Source organism: Lampris incognitus, chromosome 11, assembly GCF_029633865.1.
Source record: "Lampris incognitus isolate fLamInc1 chromosome 11, fLamInc1.hap2, whole genome shotgun sequence".
NCBI classification, from domain to species: domain Eukaryota; kingdom Metazoa; phylum Chordata; class Actinopteri; order Lampriformes; family Lampridae; genus Lampris; species Lampris incognitus.
The window spans coordinates 39,608,003-39,625,839 of NC_079221.1; the positions used below are offsets into that span (position 1 = coordinate 39,608,003).

A 17,837-nucleotide genomic window follows, 5' to 3' on the forward strand; every position below is an offset into this window, starting at 1 on the left:
CTCTCTGACCACTATTTCATGTCCTACACTCTCTCCCTCTCTTCACCCCCCTCAGCCCCTCCCCCTACCCACATGGTTTCCAACTGTAGACACCTCCGCTCTCTCTCCACCACTGATCTTTCTTCCTCTGCTACCTCTATCCTCCTTACACCTGAATCTTTCTCTCTCCTACCCCCTGGCACTGCTACTGATCCTCTTCTCTGGACAATCTCTGTCACCTCCAGGCCTGCACGCCCAACTCCACCTGCCCCTTGGCTGTCCGACTCAGTACGTACTGACAGATGGAGCCTAAGAGTGGCAGAGTGCAAATGGAGAAAAGGCAAACTCTCAGAGGACCTTCTCAACATCCAATCTCTTCTTTCCACTTTCTCCTCCTCCCTTTCTGCTGCTAAGGCTGCCTTCTATCACTCTAAAATCCTATCCTCTGCCTCTAATCCTAAGAAACTCTTTGAAACCTTCTCTACACTTCTTCAACCCCCACCTCCTCCTCCTACTTCCTCCCTTCTCCCTGATGACTTTGCTGACTTCTTTGACAAGAAGGTAAACGACATCAGATCCTCCTTTTCTCACCACCCGGCTAGTGCTGCTTGCACTATCCCACCCTCTGCACCCTCCCTCACCTCTCCACGTCCCACTCCATCCCACCTCACTCCCCTCTCTCCAGACGAGGTCCTCAACCTCATCACATCCAGTCGCCCCACCACATGCTCCCTTGACCCGGTTCCCTCCCCTCTTCTTCAGTCTGTAGCACCTGAACTCCTTCCCTTTCTCACCCACCTCATCAACACCTCCCTCCAGGCAGGATGCTTTCCATCTGCCTTCAACACTGCTAGAGCCACCCCCCTTCTCAAAAAACGATCACTTAACCCCTCTGACGTCAAAAACTACAGACCAGTTTCCCTTCTACCCTTTCTATCCAAAACTTTCGAACGTGCTGTCTTTAACCAACTGTCTTTGTACCTACACCAGAACAACCTGCTGGACCCCAACCAGTCTGGGTTCAGAGTGGGTCACTCGACAGAGATGGCCCTCCTTGCAGTGACAGAATTGCTCCACTCTGCGAGAGCAAACTCTCTCTCCTCTGTCCTGATAATCCTGGACCTGTCAGCTGCATTCGACACAGTGAACCACCAGATCCTCTTCTCTACCCTCGAGGGACTGGGTGTCACAGGCTCTGCACTCTCAATGTTTGCATCCTCCCTGATGGGTCGCTCCTATCAGGTGACATGGAAGGTATCTGTGTCGGAGCCTTGCAGATTGACTACAGGCATTCCACAGGGTTTGGTTCTGGGTCCTCTCCTTTTCTCCCTGTACATGACATCCCTGGGTTCTGTTATTTGCTCGCATGACTTCTCTTACCATTGTTATGCTGATGACACCCAGCTGATCTTGTCCTTTCCTCCCTCTGACACACAAGTAGAGACACACATTGCTGCCTGCTTGACTGACATCTCGGAGTGGATGGTGACACACCACCTGAAGCTCAATCTGGTCAAAACAGAGCTGATGTTCCTCCCAGGGAAAGGTTGCCCGCACCGAGACCTGGCCATCACCATTGACAACACCGTGGTGACGCCAACTCGGACTGCAAGGAATCTGGGTGTGATCCTGGACGACCAACTGTCATTTGCTGCAAACGTTGCATCAGTTGCTCGCTCCTGCAGATGTCTCCTCTATAACATCAGGAGGATTCGCCCATTCCTCACCGACGAGACAGCACAGGTGCTCATCCAGGCTCTGATCATCTCCCAGCTGGACTACGGCAACTCCCTCCTTGCTGGCGCCCTGGCGTTGGCCATCAGACCTCTGGAGCTGGTTCAGAAAGCTGCAGCTCGTCTTGTGTTCAACCACCTTAAATTCCCCCACACAACTCCCCTTCTCATGTCCCTACACTGGCTCCCAGTAGCTGCTCGCATCCAGTTTAAGACTCTGGTGCTAGCCTACAGGGCAGTGAAAGGAACAGCTCCTTCCTATCTCCAGGCCATGGTCAAGCCCTACACCCCCGCCCGACCATTTTGCTCTGCTGCCTCGGGACACCTGGTTGCGCCGTCGCTCAAAGGCCCCTGCTGCCGATCGACCCGGTCATGGCTCTTTCCTGTCCTGGCCCCACAGTGGTGGAATGAACTCCCCACTGATGTCAGGACAGCGGAGTCGCTGCCCATCTTTCGGCGCAGGTGAAAACTCACCTCTTCAAGAACTACTACCTTGTTACTTGTTCTTAGCACTTATTGTATTCACTCATTTAAAAAAAAAAAATCTTTCTTGCGCTTTTACTTTAGCACTGGTTTTGCTCTTAGATGCTTGTTTAGATGCACTTATGACCTCTGATGACTAGTAGTTCTCCTGATTTCATACGTTGAATGCAATTATTGTAAGTTGCTTTGGATAAAAGCGTCGGCTAAATGACTGTAATATAATGTAATATAATGAAGAAGCATGCAGGTGAGCCATCTTAAAAAGACATTATGGTCTTTCTTTAAAAGGTTAGTTAAAGGAGATTTTAGCCATGAGCTTTGAAAAGAATGTGTTCCAACAATTTATAAAGTTCTATGGTTTCTGGCTATAATAACATAGCAGTAAGTGCTGACAAAACAATGGTAATGAAATAAAGTATAGGAGTAAATGGTGTAACGTTATGGTATGCAAACAGACAGAAGGTGGAGCACACAACGGGGAGCCTAGCCCAGGTTATGGCAGAAGCCGGTACCAACAGGTTAGTAGCCAGATCAGTAGCTAGTACTGTAAGTCAAGGTAATGTCATGAAGCACTCAGGTTAATTAAGAGTAGCCTTCAGCAAAATATAGCATAGCAGTAAGGGCCATTATGCCCAAGGTATCAGTAAGTTGTGTTTTTGCAAACAGGCAGGAGGAGCATGAAGGCATAGCAGGGAGCCCAGTCCAAGTCATTGGAGAGGGTTCAAGCAAGTTAGTAGTCATGTTAGTGGTATCAAGTTCATGTCATGAAGCACCCAATTAATAAAGGGTAGCCTTCAGCAAAATATAACACAGCAGTGGGTGCCAAGGAAGCCCAAGAAATGAGTATATGCATACGAGTAAGTGGTGTTTTGCAAACAGGCAGGACAAGCATGGAGGCATAGCAGGGAGCCCAGTCGTAGTCATCAGAGAGAGTTCAAGTTGGTTAGTAGCCATGTTAGTGACACTTTATATCAAGTTCATGTCATGAAGCGTCCAAGTTAATCAAGGGTAGCCTTCAGCAAAATATAACACAGCAGTGGGTGCAATTAAGCCCAAGGTATGAGTATATGCATACGTGTAAGTGGTGTTTTTGCAAACAGGCAGGATAAGCATGGAGGTATAGCAGGGAGCTATTTGATGTGTTGTATCTCAAGCACACCTGATGCACTAATCAAGGGCTTGATTAGTTGCACAAGTATGCTTGAGATGGAACACAACAAATACCTGAACTGGCTGGGGGTTCTAGAAGAGACGTGTGGGAAACACTGGTTATAAAAAAGCAAGCCAGTGATGGCTGAGGATGTGACGTGAAGGTATTACACATATACTGTATATTTCTAATGAGTAGCACAGTTGACAGAACGCTTTGTAATAAGTGACTATTATACTATAATCCAAGTAAAGAATTTGTTTCATTTGATTGTAGACAGACACTTGAGAGGTCTTCAGTACCAAACCAGATTTGGATGCAGCCGCACCAGCCTGCAAGTGTCCCACAAAACAGCAGAGATGAACGATGTTTCCAAGTGGCATGGTTCAAGAAATGGGAGTGGTTGGATTGGTGTAGTGAGACCAACAGAGTTTTTTGCCATACTTGTAGAACTGCCAGGCAAGCTTAACTTGCTCACATTTTCTAAAAATGCTTATTTTGAAAGGTTTTGATGCATGGCGCAATGGACCCTTTCTTTTTCGAAAACATGAGCACTCAGCATGTCACACAGAAGCCACAATTAAACTGTTTCACTATTCAAAAAGCCAGTTGGTTACAACCCAGATCCACTCAGTGAAACAAAAACAGCAAATGGCTGCCCGTGAAGCTTTCTGTAAAGTTTCGGAATCAGTGCTGCTTCTAGCAGAGCAGGGTTTGCCTTTTCAACATAGTTTAGACGAGCAGAGCACATTCCACAAGCTATTACATCTGAGAGTTAAGGACAGTCAATCACTGGCATCTTGGATGAGCAGACAAGAGACATTCTGCTCTCAAACCATCCAAAATAAGCTGTTGAGCATTATGTCAAATGAAGTACTTAGGAAGCTCGCAGACGGGTTAGAACTGACCAATTTTTCAGCCTAATTGTTGATAATACTACCGATATTTCAACAAAGAGCAATAGTCAATTGTCATTCGTCATGTTAGCGAAAATTTTGACATACACGAAGAGTTCTTTGGCTTTTATGAGAACGCAGCCAAAGACTCAAACAGCATTGTGAGGATGATCAAAGATGACATGGTCCGTTTCAGCTTTTCCTTTTCCAATCTTTATGGACAGTGCTATGATGGGGCTGCCAGCATGGCTGGTAGCATTAATGGTGTTCAAGCCCAGATGTTGGTTGAGCAGCCAAAAGCACTTTTTGTTCATTGTACAGCTAATTTGTTAAATCTCGCATTACAGCAGGCAGTCACGGCAGTGACTCTTGCCAGAGACTCAATAGAGTACACTAAAGACATAAGTTCCTTCATCACAGCTTCTGCCAAACGGGAAAGTGTTTTTCAACCAGCTCAGTTAGCGCTTGAATTGTAAAGACTCGAAAAAAAAATTGTTTTTTGCAATAAAACTGCGGGAATGTTTGAAAAATGTAAGTCAGCTGGAAAAAAATGTAATTGTTTAAAGCGGAACACCAAATTAGTGTTTTCTCATGTCTTTAGCATTAACAGGCAAGTCTAGTGTCTCATAGGGTCATTCACGCCTATGGGGGTGCCATAGGCATGAAAGGGGTAAGCTGATGTTGAAATACACCGATCAGCCACAACATTCAAACCACCTGCTTAAACCAGTTTTTTTTTTTTTAATAAATTTATTTCTGATTTTTCCCTTTTTTTCTCCCAATTTAGTGGCCAATCGATCCCTATTTTAATTCAAACACCCACCCTCGCACTGTATGTGTTCGCCAACTGCATCTCTCCGGGCCGGCAGTCTCGAAGGAGACCGCCTCGCCACTTTCGTGACAAGGCGACTCCAAGCCGAACCACTGTTTCTTCCGACAAACACAGAGACGCATTCACGTGACGAACACAAGCCGACTCCGCCCCCCTCCCGAAGACAGCGTTGCCAATGATCGCTGCTTCGTCGAGTCCGGTTAAACCAGTTTTTTAATGATTAAAACTGCTTTAAACTGTATAAACTTTTCTATAAACACTTAATGTCATTATATAATGCGTACTTACATAATCAAATAATCATAAGTGAATTGCATTCAAAAGTAACATTTTTAAATGAAATCACTTGTATGTAATAGGGGCCTACTCGTGTATAACTGCATCCATCTAATTGTAAAGAACTTGTCGAGAATATATATGTATATTTATCAATTTCAACAGTTATTAGTAAATACATTTGTACATAAATGGAGTTTGCATGTTATGATAAGTACTTAACCCAGCTGTGCAGCTGTCAGCTGCTGCTGAGACTTACTTCATGATGTAAACAGTATGGTGAATACAGGTAAAGCGGGACAACTGGTAAAGTGGGACACTTAAATTTCATCATCTTAATCTTTATGTGTATATACTTCCATTACTAAAAATACGTTTCCAAGTTTATTATAAGTTTCAGTAGCTCTGACCAGTGGTGTAAGTTTCACTTGAACATTGGGAGAGGGAACATTTAGTGGGGGGTCAGGGGGTCCTCCCCCTGGAAATTTTGAGCATCACACATGTAATTTCCTGCATTCTGGTGAATTTGTATGCACCAATTTGCTCTTTTTCTACATCAATTTATTGTGGAAATTTCTTATTTATGTAAAAGAAAAACAACTTTCTAGGTAATTCTCTCATCTTACTCTCTTTTTTTGCACCAAAAAAGCACCGGATATCTTCTGTTACTTTCCTCTTGCTCATGTTGACTCTGTGAATGAAAGTAGTAGATGCATTTGAACTAATACAATACCCTTGGCACAAACTGGTTTGTAGATGTACCTATTATGTTAGCTCATGTGCCCGAAATTATCAGTTCAAGTTCATTTAAGCTAACATAAACGTCTAGGGGCTACTGTTAGCAAGCGCTAGCTAGCTAGCTAGCTAGTTTGTGAGGGGGTCTGAACTGATAACCCCAAACACAAGTTATAAACTAGATAAGGCTATAATTCATCCGGAAATACGTAAGAAAATCTAACTCAGAAACCCCAAAGGTAACAAAGGGTGGTGTACTGGGCTAGACAAGCAAGCTGGCTAGCTACGTTACTTACACTTGCTTACACGATCATTCATGCTCCGGTCGTCAGGAGCAACTGCAAGACAGCAACGAGGTCGGCAATCCCAGTGGCAAGGTTAAAATGGTATGGTCCAAGCATAGGGGTGTATGAAATCGTTGGAAAACAAGTATGAATGACATTTTAAGTAGTTCGACTGTCTGTGTTGTTATTTTACATTTTTTAGCGAGGGAGTTAACATTATCATTCATGATATATTTTTTGGGGGGGACAAATTCACCTCTTCTAAATATTGAGGGGGACATGTCCCACCCGACCCCCCCATGAGTTACACCTGTAGCTCTGACATTTAAGCCATTTGGATCATAATTTAAAATGATGCAAAATGTAAATTATCAGAAAGTGTCCCACTTTACCTGTATTCGCCCTATTTAGATATTATGATTGTGATAATTGTCTTAATGGGGGTTCATGCTTCTTGACCACCCTTACAGTGTTTTGGGTTCACCAACCATTGGAAAAAAAATATCTGTGGGAAACTTACATTTCAGTAACATGATCCATAATTACATTAAAATATTTCATATTTAAAGATACAATAACCACACAGTAGTAGGTAGCTTTATAAGTCCTTTATCTAATGCACACACCATATTGTGCTTGGCGAGAAAGTTTGGCAATACTACGTTTACACTGGTGATGGCACCTATGCCTCTGTGGCGTTTACAGTGTGGGTTGTCTAGTATTTCCTTGGGGTTGTAACTAAACGAACGCAAACATTAGACAAATTCAGCCAGCTTCCTCAACATGACTGACAGGAAGGGATGACTAACACTTATCAAAATAAAAGGCTTGTCAAAATAAAAGTCCACCCATCATTATGCCTTAAAGGCAACACAGTACCATATTGTTTGTTCTTTATACATTATTATACTAAACCAGTGTTGTTTCCTTGTTTGCTTTTCTCTGTAGTTATGTGTAGTTTTGTTTTCTATTGGAAGAACTGAATAGCTGTCATTTATATACTGTACTCTCTCGCTCTCTCTCTCTCTCTCTCTCTCTCTCTCTCTCTCTCTCTCTCTCTCTCTCTCTCTCTCTCACGCTCTCTCTCTCTGTCTGTCTGTCTTTTCATCCATTTCTGTCAGTAGAAGTTTGCAGGAAATGTGAATTCTGATGGTGTCGTCCAGAACAAGCTCTCCCATTCAGTCAGAACCCGTTTCCTGCGTTTCATCCCATTGGACTGGAACCCCAGTGGCTGGCTGGGCCTGAGAGTGGAGGTGTACGGCTGTGCCTACAGTGAGTCAAACACCTATGTTCCACTTTGTGAGAGGAGGGCTATTTTGTTTCAAGTATGCAAGGTTGTTTTGTTCATCAGAATGGGTCTTCTTAGAATAAGCAAGCAGGAAATTGTGTGTACCAACACCCTTAAGGTTGCATTAATCCTACAGACAATCTAGTGTTATTAGTCTTTATCCACTACTGATGAAACTAATTTCAGTATCGCAAGAAGAATGCTGACTTTTTTCCAGCAACATCCATCTTCACGTTACTCTCAGTAACACACATCCCCCTTGCTCCCACACACTTCCTCCATTAGAGCCTTGTAGGTGGTTAGAGACCACCAAATCAGTTGCTGGGGCCAGACAGGGTTGTTTTTCTTAGTTTAACTTCCCACCAACATTAACTCAACCAGTCGGGGGATTTGAACCACTGATACTCTACAAGAATCCTGTAGTATATTTACATTAATATAAATGCTAAATCAAATACTAATGCTTATACTGATAGCCAATACTGATACCAATATTCATATGAACACTGATACTAGTAAGTTTTATAATATGTTATTACTGATTAGTAGTTATTATTATTAGTCATTATGGACATTCTCAACAACAACATCATCATCATCATCATCCTCATCAGTGTAAAGACACTTAATTCATGTTTAAATGAGGCTGAGTATGTAGGTGTTTTTTTCTGCTCTGGTAACTTGTCTGAGTTTTTTTTTCTTCTATATTATTTAATATTGTTCAACGATGAATGGTCATTCAGTAATTTGTCATACCTCCGTCTTCATATTCTTAATGGTAGGTGTGTCTTTTGCACACATGGCTAGTCATACATTGGTGATGGGAGGTTAATGTGGCCTTGAGTAATGTATGTAAGATGTATTTTGTTCATTTATGCCTTGATACCTGAAGGTCTGTGTGACCAAAATGTTGCGTTAAATAAGTATTTGCATTACATATTAAGGAGCTTTCTTTTTTTAGAGCGCGGATATCCTCGTCTGCTCTTCTTTTTGAGATTTTTATCCCTCACCCTCACCCTCACTGGGCTGGATGTTCAAACCAATGCCTTACTTCTCCTTATTCAATCCTCATTTAATTGTGATGTTTACCTTACTTGGCTTTTTTCCTTGCTGCAATTCACACCCCTGAGGTAAAAAGGTTGTACTATTGATAAGTAATGGCGTGTAAAAAGACTGGACCTTTGTGGTCTCACATGATTCAGAGAAATGCTGAGTAGACACAGCGGTGTACACACTCACATTAATGGGAACAGGTAATGACAGGCCTGCAGGATGAGGCTGAGCAATCCTAAATAAATAACGGCGACTCACTCGGATGCTTCTCCCACACACTGCGAGGCAGTGCTCGCTGGATGAGCCGGAGAGTTACCGCACTGTGAAAGACAGTTATAATTATCCCTGAGTGAGCAGTTTTTTTTTAAATGCCCAGCCATGCCACAGTAAGGTTCCCCATATTAATGTTGAATGAAGAGCACGCCACTAATACGCCACTTCACAAGCACCTCGTTGGAGCCCAACATTTGAGGAATTTGGAAGATTAAAAACGGTAGGGGTGAGGCATATATTTACAAGAAGACACTGTTTTGCTAAACTTCCGGGGCTACTCGCCGATTACCCTCAGGCCTTCCCTGGGAGATAAGTTATCTTCATATTCTCTTGCTTTATAATGAGACAGCTCTGTGTCAGGAGAGTACTTTCACATTTGAGTGGTCAAAAAAATGAAATTGAATCATAGAATTAGCCTGGAAACTCGGACTTCCCCCCGTATCGCAAACCGCACAGATGTGGGCAGAACTTAGAATATGTGGGAAGTGAGAGACATTGCTATGCAGTTCTCATACTGTTCCATTTCAGAGTCAATCCATAAATTCATGAATTTATGCATGAGTGTCCCTCTAGAGCAGAATTATATATAGGTAAAGCTGAAAACGCCCCCAAACTAATAAATGGTCTCAACCATATTGTTTGGGACACATAGGAATCAGTTTTGTATGAACGACAGGAGCGAACAAAGGAGGATATAAGCAAAATAACAGGTGTACATTGGTGGTTCTCTCCATTTCCACATGGAGGCGTCCTCCAAAGTAACAAGTCATCTTCCTCAGTGGCACTGCATTAGCATTAAACTCATAAAATGTAAACTCCCTTGGGCTATGGCAATGGCATAAATTAAATGGCTTGTAATACAGGGAACTATATTCACAATGAAACTCTCTTACATTATAAGCTGTTAATTACCTTTCATTTTAATTTATTTTTTTAAAGAGGAGGAAAAGGGGGACAGTCAAGCAGCAAAAAAAAAGAAGAGCTTTTTAAAGTCTTTATGCATGCTCAATAATCCAGGTAAGACAATCACAGGAAGTTGAATCAGTTCATTTGGGCACAACGTTTATTGAGAGAAACGTTTTATCACTCATCTAAGCGACCTCTTCAGTCTCAGCTGACTGCAGGTATCTCCACCCTTATAAAAAATACAGTGGTATAACGACCGAAACCAACGATCGGTTTCATATGCAAATTGCCGTGACCATTAACTAGAGTTTCAATGGCCATGTGTGCTATTCACAGAGGATTGGGGAATAGCTGCATCACAGCATTGTAAGCATGGGTGCGCTATGGGTTCTCCGGTCTCAGCTATAGTGGCCAACTTGTTTAAGGAGGAAGTGGAAAAGAGGGCTCTGATGTCATATCCAGCAACACCACCTAGCCATTGGTTCAGATTTGTGGACGACACCTGAGTTCAAATTAAATCTCAGGATGTAACACATTTCACCAACTACATTAACTCTGGACAACCAGACAACCACATCCAGTTCACCAGGGAGGATGTGAAAAATGACAGGTTAGCCTTCTTAGACTGTGAAATTGCAATTGGTGGTGGGGGACATTTGATTGTTGATGTTTACCGTAAACCAACACATACTGATCAGTACTGAAGGTTTGACTCTCATTATCCACTGGAGCACAAACTAGGAGTGATCAGGACGCTGTACCACCGAGCTAACAACATCCCCACTGACGCAGTGGTCGGAGAAGGGGAGAAATCCCATATTAAACAGGCCCTGGTTAAGTGTGGTTATCCTAACTGGGCGTTTGTCAAAGCCAGGAAGATGCCCAAACAGTGCACCAGCCAATCAAAGAGAGGAGAAGGACAACAGCTGCCTATAAGCGTAAACCAGTGGTGATTCCATATCTGGTGGGAGTGTCAGAACAGTTGAGAAGCATATTTTCCAAACACCCCATCTTAGTTGCTTTCAAACCTCGAAACACGCTACGCCAGAAATTGGTCCACCCCAAGGGTCAGGTCCCCTGGCACAAACAGAGCAAATATAGTGTGCGCTATTAAGTGCCAGGAGGATTGCCATGACTTATACATTGGGAAAAGCAAACAGACACTAGCCAAGAGGATAGCACATCACAGAAGAGCTAAGACACCAGGCCAGGACTCCAGTCTACACCCATCTACAGGCCAGTGGCCACTCTTTCAAGGATGAGGATGTGCACATCCTTGATAGGGAGGAATGCTGCTTTGAACAGGGAGTCAAAGAGGCCATCTATGTTAAGAGGGAACGACCATCGCGGAACCGAGGTGGGAGGGGGTCTAAGACTGCACCTGTCGCCATCTTACAATACTGTAATTGCAAACATTCCCCAATCGTCTGTGAATAGTACACATAGCCATTGTAATTCCAGTTAATGGTCATGGCAATTTGCATATGAAACTGGTCGTTGGTTTCAGTCGTTATGCCACTGCATTGTTTATAAGGGTGGGGATACCTGGGGTCAGCTGAGACTGAAGAGGTCGCTTGGATGAGTGATGAAACTTTTCTCTCAATAAACATTGTGTCCAGATGAACTGATTCAACTTCCTGTGAGCTTTTAACTACACTGTCATTTTTATGATTATATAGCTACGGAAGTTTAATGTATTCACTTGAGAAACAAAAATATTTGCCCTGTTTTCCTGAAGTAACGAGATTATTATCTCAGAATTGTGAGAAAAGTTTTCGTGTAAAAAAAAAAGAAGAGAAGAAATCTGCCTTGTTTTTCTGAATTAACGAGATACCTGACAATCCAAAGAGAAGCTCGATTTCACGGAAGCAAACATGTCCCGTTTAGTTTAATCCGGTCTTATTTTGGTTTAAGACTTTGGGAGATACCCTTGTCGACGGGCCGGGCTGATTAGCAGCAGCAGCCGTACCCCATGCAGATGAGAGCTTCTCGCAGGATTTTGAGGCGTCTCATTAATTCAGATATACAGAGCAGAATTATTTTTTTCCATGAAAACTTTTCTCATAATTCTGAGAGAATAATCTCGTTAATTCACCAACACAGGGCAAACATTTTTTTTTCTCTCAAGAGAATACATTATGCCAATACCCCTTGATACAGTGAACGATAAAATCGTCAGAAAATCTCTCTGCCTACCTGCTTTTCTTTTAGAGTCCGACGTGGCTGACTTTGACGGCAGGAGCGCCTTGCTCTATCGGTTTAACCAGAAGTCCATGTCGACGGTGAAGGACGTGGTTTCTCTGCGCTTCAAGAGCCGCCAGGCCGAGGGGGTCCTGCTCCACGGAGAGGGCCAAAGGGGAGATTACATCACCCTGGAGCTGCACCGGGGCAAACTGGCCCTCTACCTCAACCTGGGTGAGAAGCACGGGGGGTGTTGGGGTGGGGGTAACAGGGGGTCATGGTTGTTAACTGATGACAGGAGGGAAAACTGGGTGGATGAAAAGATGGATTGATGAGCCCCTTTATACCAACTAGCATCCTGGGAGTGGGCTGAGGATTTACAGCATTTGTGCTCGTGCGCTTGCATGTGTGCTCTCGCATTGGTCTTTGTGTCAGTGTGGGTGTGTTTGTGTGTGTAGCGGTGTGAGTCCTCCTGGCTTGCTTTCTTTCTTTCTTTCTTTCTTTCTTTCTTTCTTTCTTTCTTTCTTTCTTTCTTTCTTTCTTTCTTTCTTTCTTTCTTTCTTCATCTCACTGCCTTTTGGGACTCTATGTGACTGGGAGGTGGAGGGAGGGTGCATGTTGCGTGTCTATGGATGTGTGTGTGTGTGTGTGTGTGTGTGTGTGCGTGCGTGCGTGCGTGCGTGCATGCGTGCGCATGGATTGCTTCCCTAGCTCTTCCAATTACCACTGCACCTGAGCTCTTTCGACCTTTTTGGTGTTGGACGTTTAAAGATTTACACTTGGGGGCATCAGAGTCTGGTCAAAGCGTTTTCACATACTGGGTTTGGCTTTTCGTACGTGTTTGCAGACGACACCAGGTTGAGGTTCAGCAGCAGCCGTGTTGCCATCACTCTGGGCAGCCTACTGGATGACCAGCACTGGCACTCTGTCCTTATTGAGCGCTTCAATAAGCAGGTAAACCTCACGGTGGATTCCCACACACAGCACTTCCGCACCAAAGGGGAAGGAGACTCGCTGGAGGTGGACTACGAGGTGAGGCCCTGCACACACATGACGCATAACACAACATTCTCAGACTGACTGGTTTGCATTTTAATTAATGACTGACAACGCTAAGTATGAATAACTGCTGATTTGAAGCTATAAAAGGCTGATACAACACAAGTAGTGTTTGAGTACAGCGAAGTAAATTTAACACATGATTCGAGTTGGATGGTTTGGGAAGATGAAAGATGAGCTGGAGGTGGCAGAGTTGAAGATGCTATGATTTTCACAGGGAGTGATGAAGAAGGACAGGGTTAGGAACAACTATATTAGAGGGACAGCTCAGGTTGGACGGTTTGGAGACAAAGCAAGAGAGGCAAGATTGAGATGGCTTGGACATGTGTGGAGGAGAGATGCTGGGTATATCCGGAGAAGGATGCTGAATATGGAGCTGCCAGGGAAGAGAAAAAGAGGAAGGCCAAAGAGGAGGTTTATGGATGTGGTGAGGGAGGACATGCAGGTGGCTGGTGTGACAGAGGAAGATGCAGAGGACAGGAAGAGATGGAAACGGATGATCCACTGTGGCGACCCCTAACGGGAGCAGCCGAAAGTAGTAGTAGTAGTAGTAGTAGTAGTAGTAGTAGTAGTAGTAGGTTTGGAAAGATGAATGTGTCTTATTTGGCATGTACTGTACGAGCCACACTTGAAGAATTTATGTACAAGTCTATGGCTTATTTTTGGACTTTCAAATTAAGGCAGTTCTCCCCTGCCCTGGTCATCAAACTAGGTTTTACTATAATAACTGACAATAAATAATCAATATAATGTGTAAGTCTATGCAGTAAAAGCCTTACTGATTATAGAGCAGGGTCTGGCAGTGAAAGAGATCATTGTTAGAGCCAAAGTTTAGGGGAACCATGTGTGTATTCAGCGATCAGCGGTTCACATCTCTGTTTTGTTTCTTTATTAAAGCTGAGCTTTGGGGGAATCCCTCTGCCTGGCAAGCCTGGCACCTTCCTCAGGAAGAACTTCCACGGCTGCATTGAAAACCTCTACTACAACGGAATCAATGTCATAGACCTGGCGAAGAGACGCAAGCCGCAGATATACAGTGTGGTGAGATGAATGGATAGAGCTTTAAGTCATTGTCCAGCTCATGAGCCATGACTCACAGGGGGGCAGTAAAATTAGCTGTTAATAGTTAAAGGAAGCACCTTTTTTTTTAAAGATTGAGTGTGTTGTAATTTTCCTTGCAACAAAGTTTCCGATTGAGCCAAAAAAAAATGTGATTATGAGCAATATAACAAAATGTCAATTATTGAAATAGTCACATGGACTCAAAGTATTCTGGGTGAAAATTGCCAACAGAGGGTAATTAATTCACTGGGAAAACAAATTTATTTTGCTTCATCATTACATTCCATCTGATCCTAACTACTATGTCATTAGGTCCAAATCCATGAATGGATTTAGCCGAGGGCAAAAGCTATCATTTCAAGCGTCCTCGTCTTCCGCACAAATCAGACTGGGGCCAAAGAGTCACATTTTATTTCAGACACCCTCTACCCTCTGATTGCTATGTTAAAAGGGTCTTAACTTACGAGAGAGAGAGAGAGAGAGAGAGAGAGAGAGAGAGAGAGAGAGAGAGAGAGAGAGAGAGAGAGAGAGAGAGGGAGGGAGGGAGGAAGGACAATTTTGCTCACTGACTCCCGTGATGAAATCTGTAATGGAATTTCAATGTTGAATTCTTCCTCAGGTGGTCGGAGGGGAATCACATTGTGAGCCAACGAGCTATGATTGCTCTTCCTTACCTTCTAGGCATAGGATTGATGGGACACTGACCTCAGTTGACACAACTGGTCTTGGGGTACACGTGCTTAAAATGACCGCTGTACTGTAGGGAATCACATAGATAGGTTGTGAGCAACATACGGTTTGCATAGGGTCCTTGTTAATTGAATACATTAACCTTCCACATTTGTGGATTCTCCTAACGGGGCGATTTCAGTCTCTCACCGTTAATCATGATCGTTTCTCTCTCCGGGTGAAATCCATCATATTCCATGAAGAAATGGAACAGATACATAGAATAAGTATTCAGAGCTACAAATTTAGTTTATCAACTAAAAATCTTGTTCATCGGTGATCAGTGATGTCGACGGCAATATTCACGGTCTTTGGAATTACTTATGAATATGTTATCGTCATTGGGTTCCCATGCTTTCCAGGGTAACGTGACCTTCTCCTGCTCTGAGCCTCAGCTGGTGGCCTGCACCTTTCTGAGTTCCAGCAGCAGCTTCCTGTCACTCCCGCCAACAGCGTCTGGCGTGAGAGGTTTCTCCGTGCGTTTCCAGTTCCGCACGTGGAACCCAGATGGGCTGCTGCTCTCCACCCGGCTGGCCCCACAACCCCAGAGACTGGAGCTGCAGATCAGCAACAGCCGGCTGCATCTGACCCTCCACACCTCTGCCCAGCAGAAATCCGAAGTCTCCACTGGTGAGCACCGTGTCACTCACACACACACACACACACACACACACACACATACACACACACACACACACACACACATACACACACACACACACACACACACACACACACACACACACACACACACACACACACACACACACACACACACAACACACACACAGATGCTCTCTAACACACACACACACACATACACATGCAAGCTGACCCCAAAATGCCATGTTGGCAATATGGGCTGCACAAAGTCCATCTGGCTGTCTGTTTCTTTGATTTTGCAATGCGTTTTATTCTAACCGAGGCAAACAGGCAGACAGCAGTGGCTTAATCCATCACACAGAGCGCGAATATGTTGGTTTGTTCATTTATTTTAATCATTTTGTATCACCTTTGCTCCCAATAAACTCAAAAGATTTCTTAATCTCCTTGGGATTTCATCCTCCATGGGCACCGTATCAAATGGAATATGGGATTGCCTTTTAAAGATAACACACATAATCGGTCTTGATTGGAGCAGCCAGACTTTAAGCAGATGGTGGGCACAGAAGGAAATACAGACAGACAACAGCAGCAGCTAGAAACCCCTCCACCATTATGGCTACACGCTATCAAAATTCATAAACCACATTTAAGTCTTGATGAAGCCAGAAACCCGTTCCAAATGAAACTTTTTATTAAATATTAGCAGTCTCTGATCCCCTCACAGATACACAATTGCAGATCTGAAAAACTGAATACTATTCCTACCAGTCTTTTCATCATCCAGGGTTGTTTATTATATTGTTTTGCAGAGGAAGCGGATTTATTGAAGTTTTGTCAAGGGAAAGTCCTTTTGAAATTACTTAACCTCTTAAATCAATTCGGATTTTTCTTTTAGAATTGCCAACTTCAGTTTGATATACAGTCTCTTCCAGAAGAGCGGGTCTGCTGTGGTTTGTTGTGAGGAAGACAGCTACAGGTTTTCTCGAGTCTTGGCTAATTTTGCATGGAGGTGTATACATCTCATAGTAGCAGCTTCCTCACACTATGTCTGGCAAGTGACCAAGGTCATTTGCTTACGGTGTCTTTGTGTCAGGCTGGCTGAATGTATTGGCCACCAAATATCAAACCATGATTGCTTCCCTTGGCCTCGGAAAGACTGCTTGGCTGTTTGAATGAAATAATTTAAATTTAAAGCTAGGTTATTTCAGGCATCAGCATTATAAGTATGGGAATTTTTGTTGTTTATGAATGAATCTATATAGCAGCACAGTGGCCCAGTGGTTAGCGCTGTTGCCTCACAGCAAGAAGGTCCTGGGTTTGAACCCCGGTGTTGTCCAACCTTGGGGGTCATCCCAGGTCGTCCTCTGTGTGGAGTTTGCATGTTTTCCCCGTGTCTGCATGGGTTTCCTCCCACAGTCCAAAGACATGTAGGCCTGTCCAGGGTGATTCCCCGCCTGCCGCCCAACGACTGCTGGGATAGGCTCTGGCATCCCGTGACACTAATTAGGATCAGCGGCTTGGAAAATGGACTGATGGAAGTGGGAAATAACTTGGTTACATACACTGTGTAGGGCAGCACGGTGGCACAGTGGTTAGCGCGGTCGCCTCACGGCAAGAAGGTCCTGGGTTCAAGCCTCGGGGTAGTCCAATCTTGGGGGTTTTCCCGGGTCGTCCTCTGTGTGGAGTTTGCATGTCCTGTCCGTGTCTGTGTGAGTTTCCTCCGGGTGCTCCGGTTCCCTCCCACAGTCCAAAGACATGTAGGTCAGGTGAATCAGCCATACTAAATTGTCCCTAGGTGTGAATATGTGTTTGTGTGAATGTGTGTGTGTGTGTGTGTGTGTGTGTGTGTGTGTGTGTGTGTGTGTGTGTGTGTGTGGGGGGGGGGGGGCCTGTGATGGCCTGGCAGCCTGTCCAGGGTGTCTCCCCGTCTGCCGCCCAATGACTGCTGGGATAGGCTCCAGCATTCCCGATAAGCGGTTTGGGTAATGAATGAATGAATGCATGAATGAATGAATGACATACACTGTGAGAGTGGCCGTGGCTCCAACCTAAAACTAAAGAATTATACAGGCGTGTAATTCTGATCAATATTAGTCATATAGAGACTATGAGAAAATCCCACTTGTCAATGTGTTATAATAGGAAATGAGACAGCATATGCGGTATGTGTGGCTATGGAGCGCTGCAGATCATGTTCTCTGTAAACATGGACATCCTAGACGGCATCGAGTCATCGCTCCACCAGTTTAGGCATATCAAAACCTCACACCTCTCCCCCTAGGTTTGCTAAGCTTAAGATACCCCACCTTCCC

The 17,837-nt window shown here is 44.1% G+C and overlaps 1 protein-coding gene across 1 annotated transcript in view; it reads left to right on the forward strand.

The window, feature by feature from the left end:
* cntnap5a (contactin associated protein family member 5a) overlaps nucleotides 1–17,837 on the forward strand; it is a 94,767-nt gene that overhangs the window by 28,089 nt on the left and 48,841 nt on the right. The window contains exons 3-7 of the mRNA XM_056288836.1: nucleotides 7,493–7,640; nucleotides 12,100–12,303; nucleotides 12,917–13,101; nucleotides 14,026–14,169; nucleotides 15,282–15,558. Coding sequence (XP_056144811.1) covers nucleotides 7,493–7,640; nucleotides 12,100–12,303; nucleotides 12,917–13,101; nucleotides 14,026–14,169; nucleotides 15,282–15,558 — 958 coding nt within the window. The remainder of the gene's footprint in view (nucleotides 1–7,492; nucleotides 7,641–12,099; nucleotides 12,304–12,916; nucleotides 13,102–14,025; nucleotides 14,170–15,281; nucleotides 15,559–17,837) is intronic.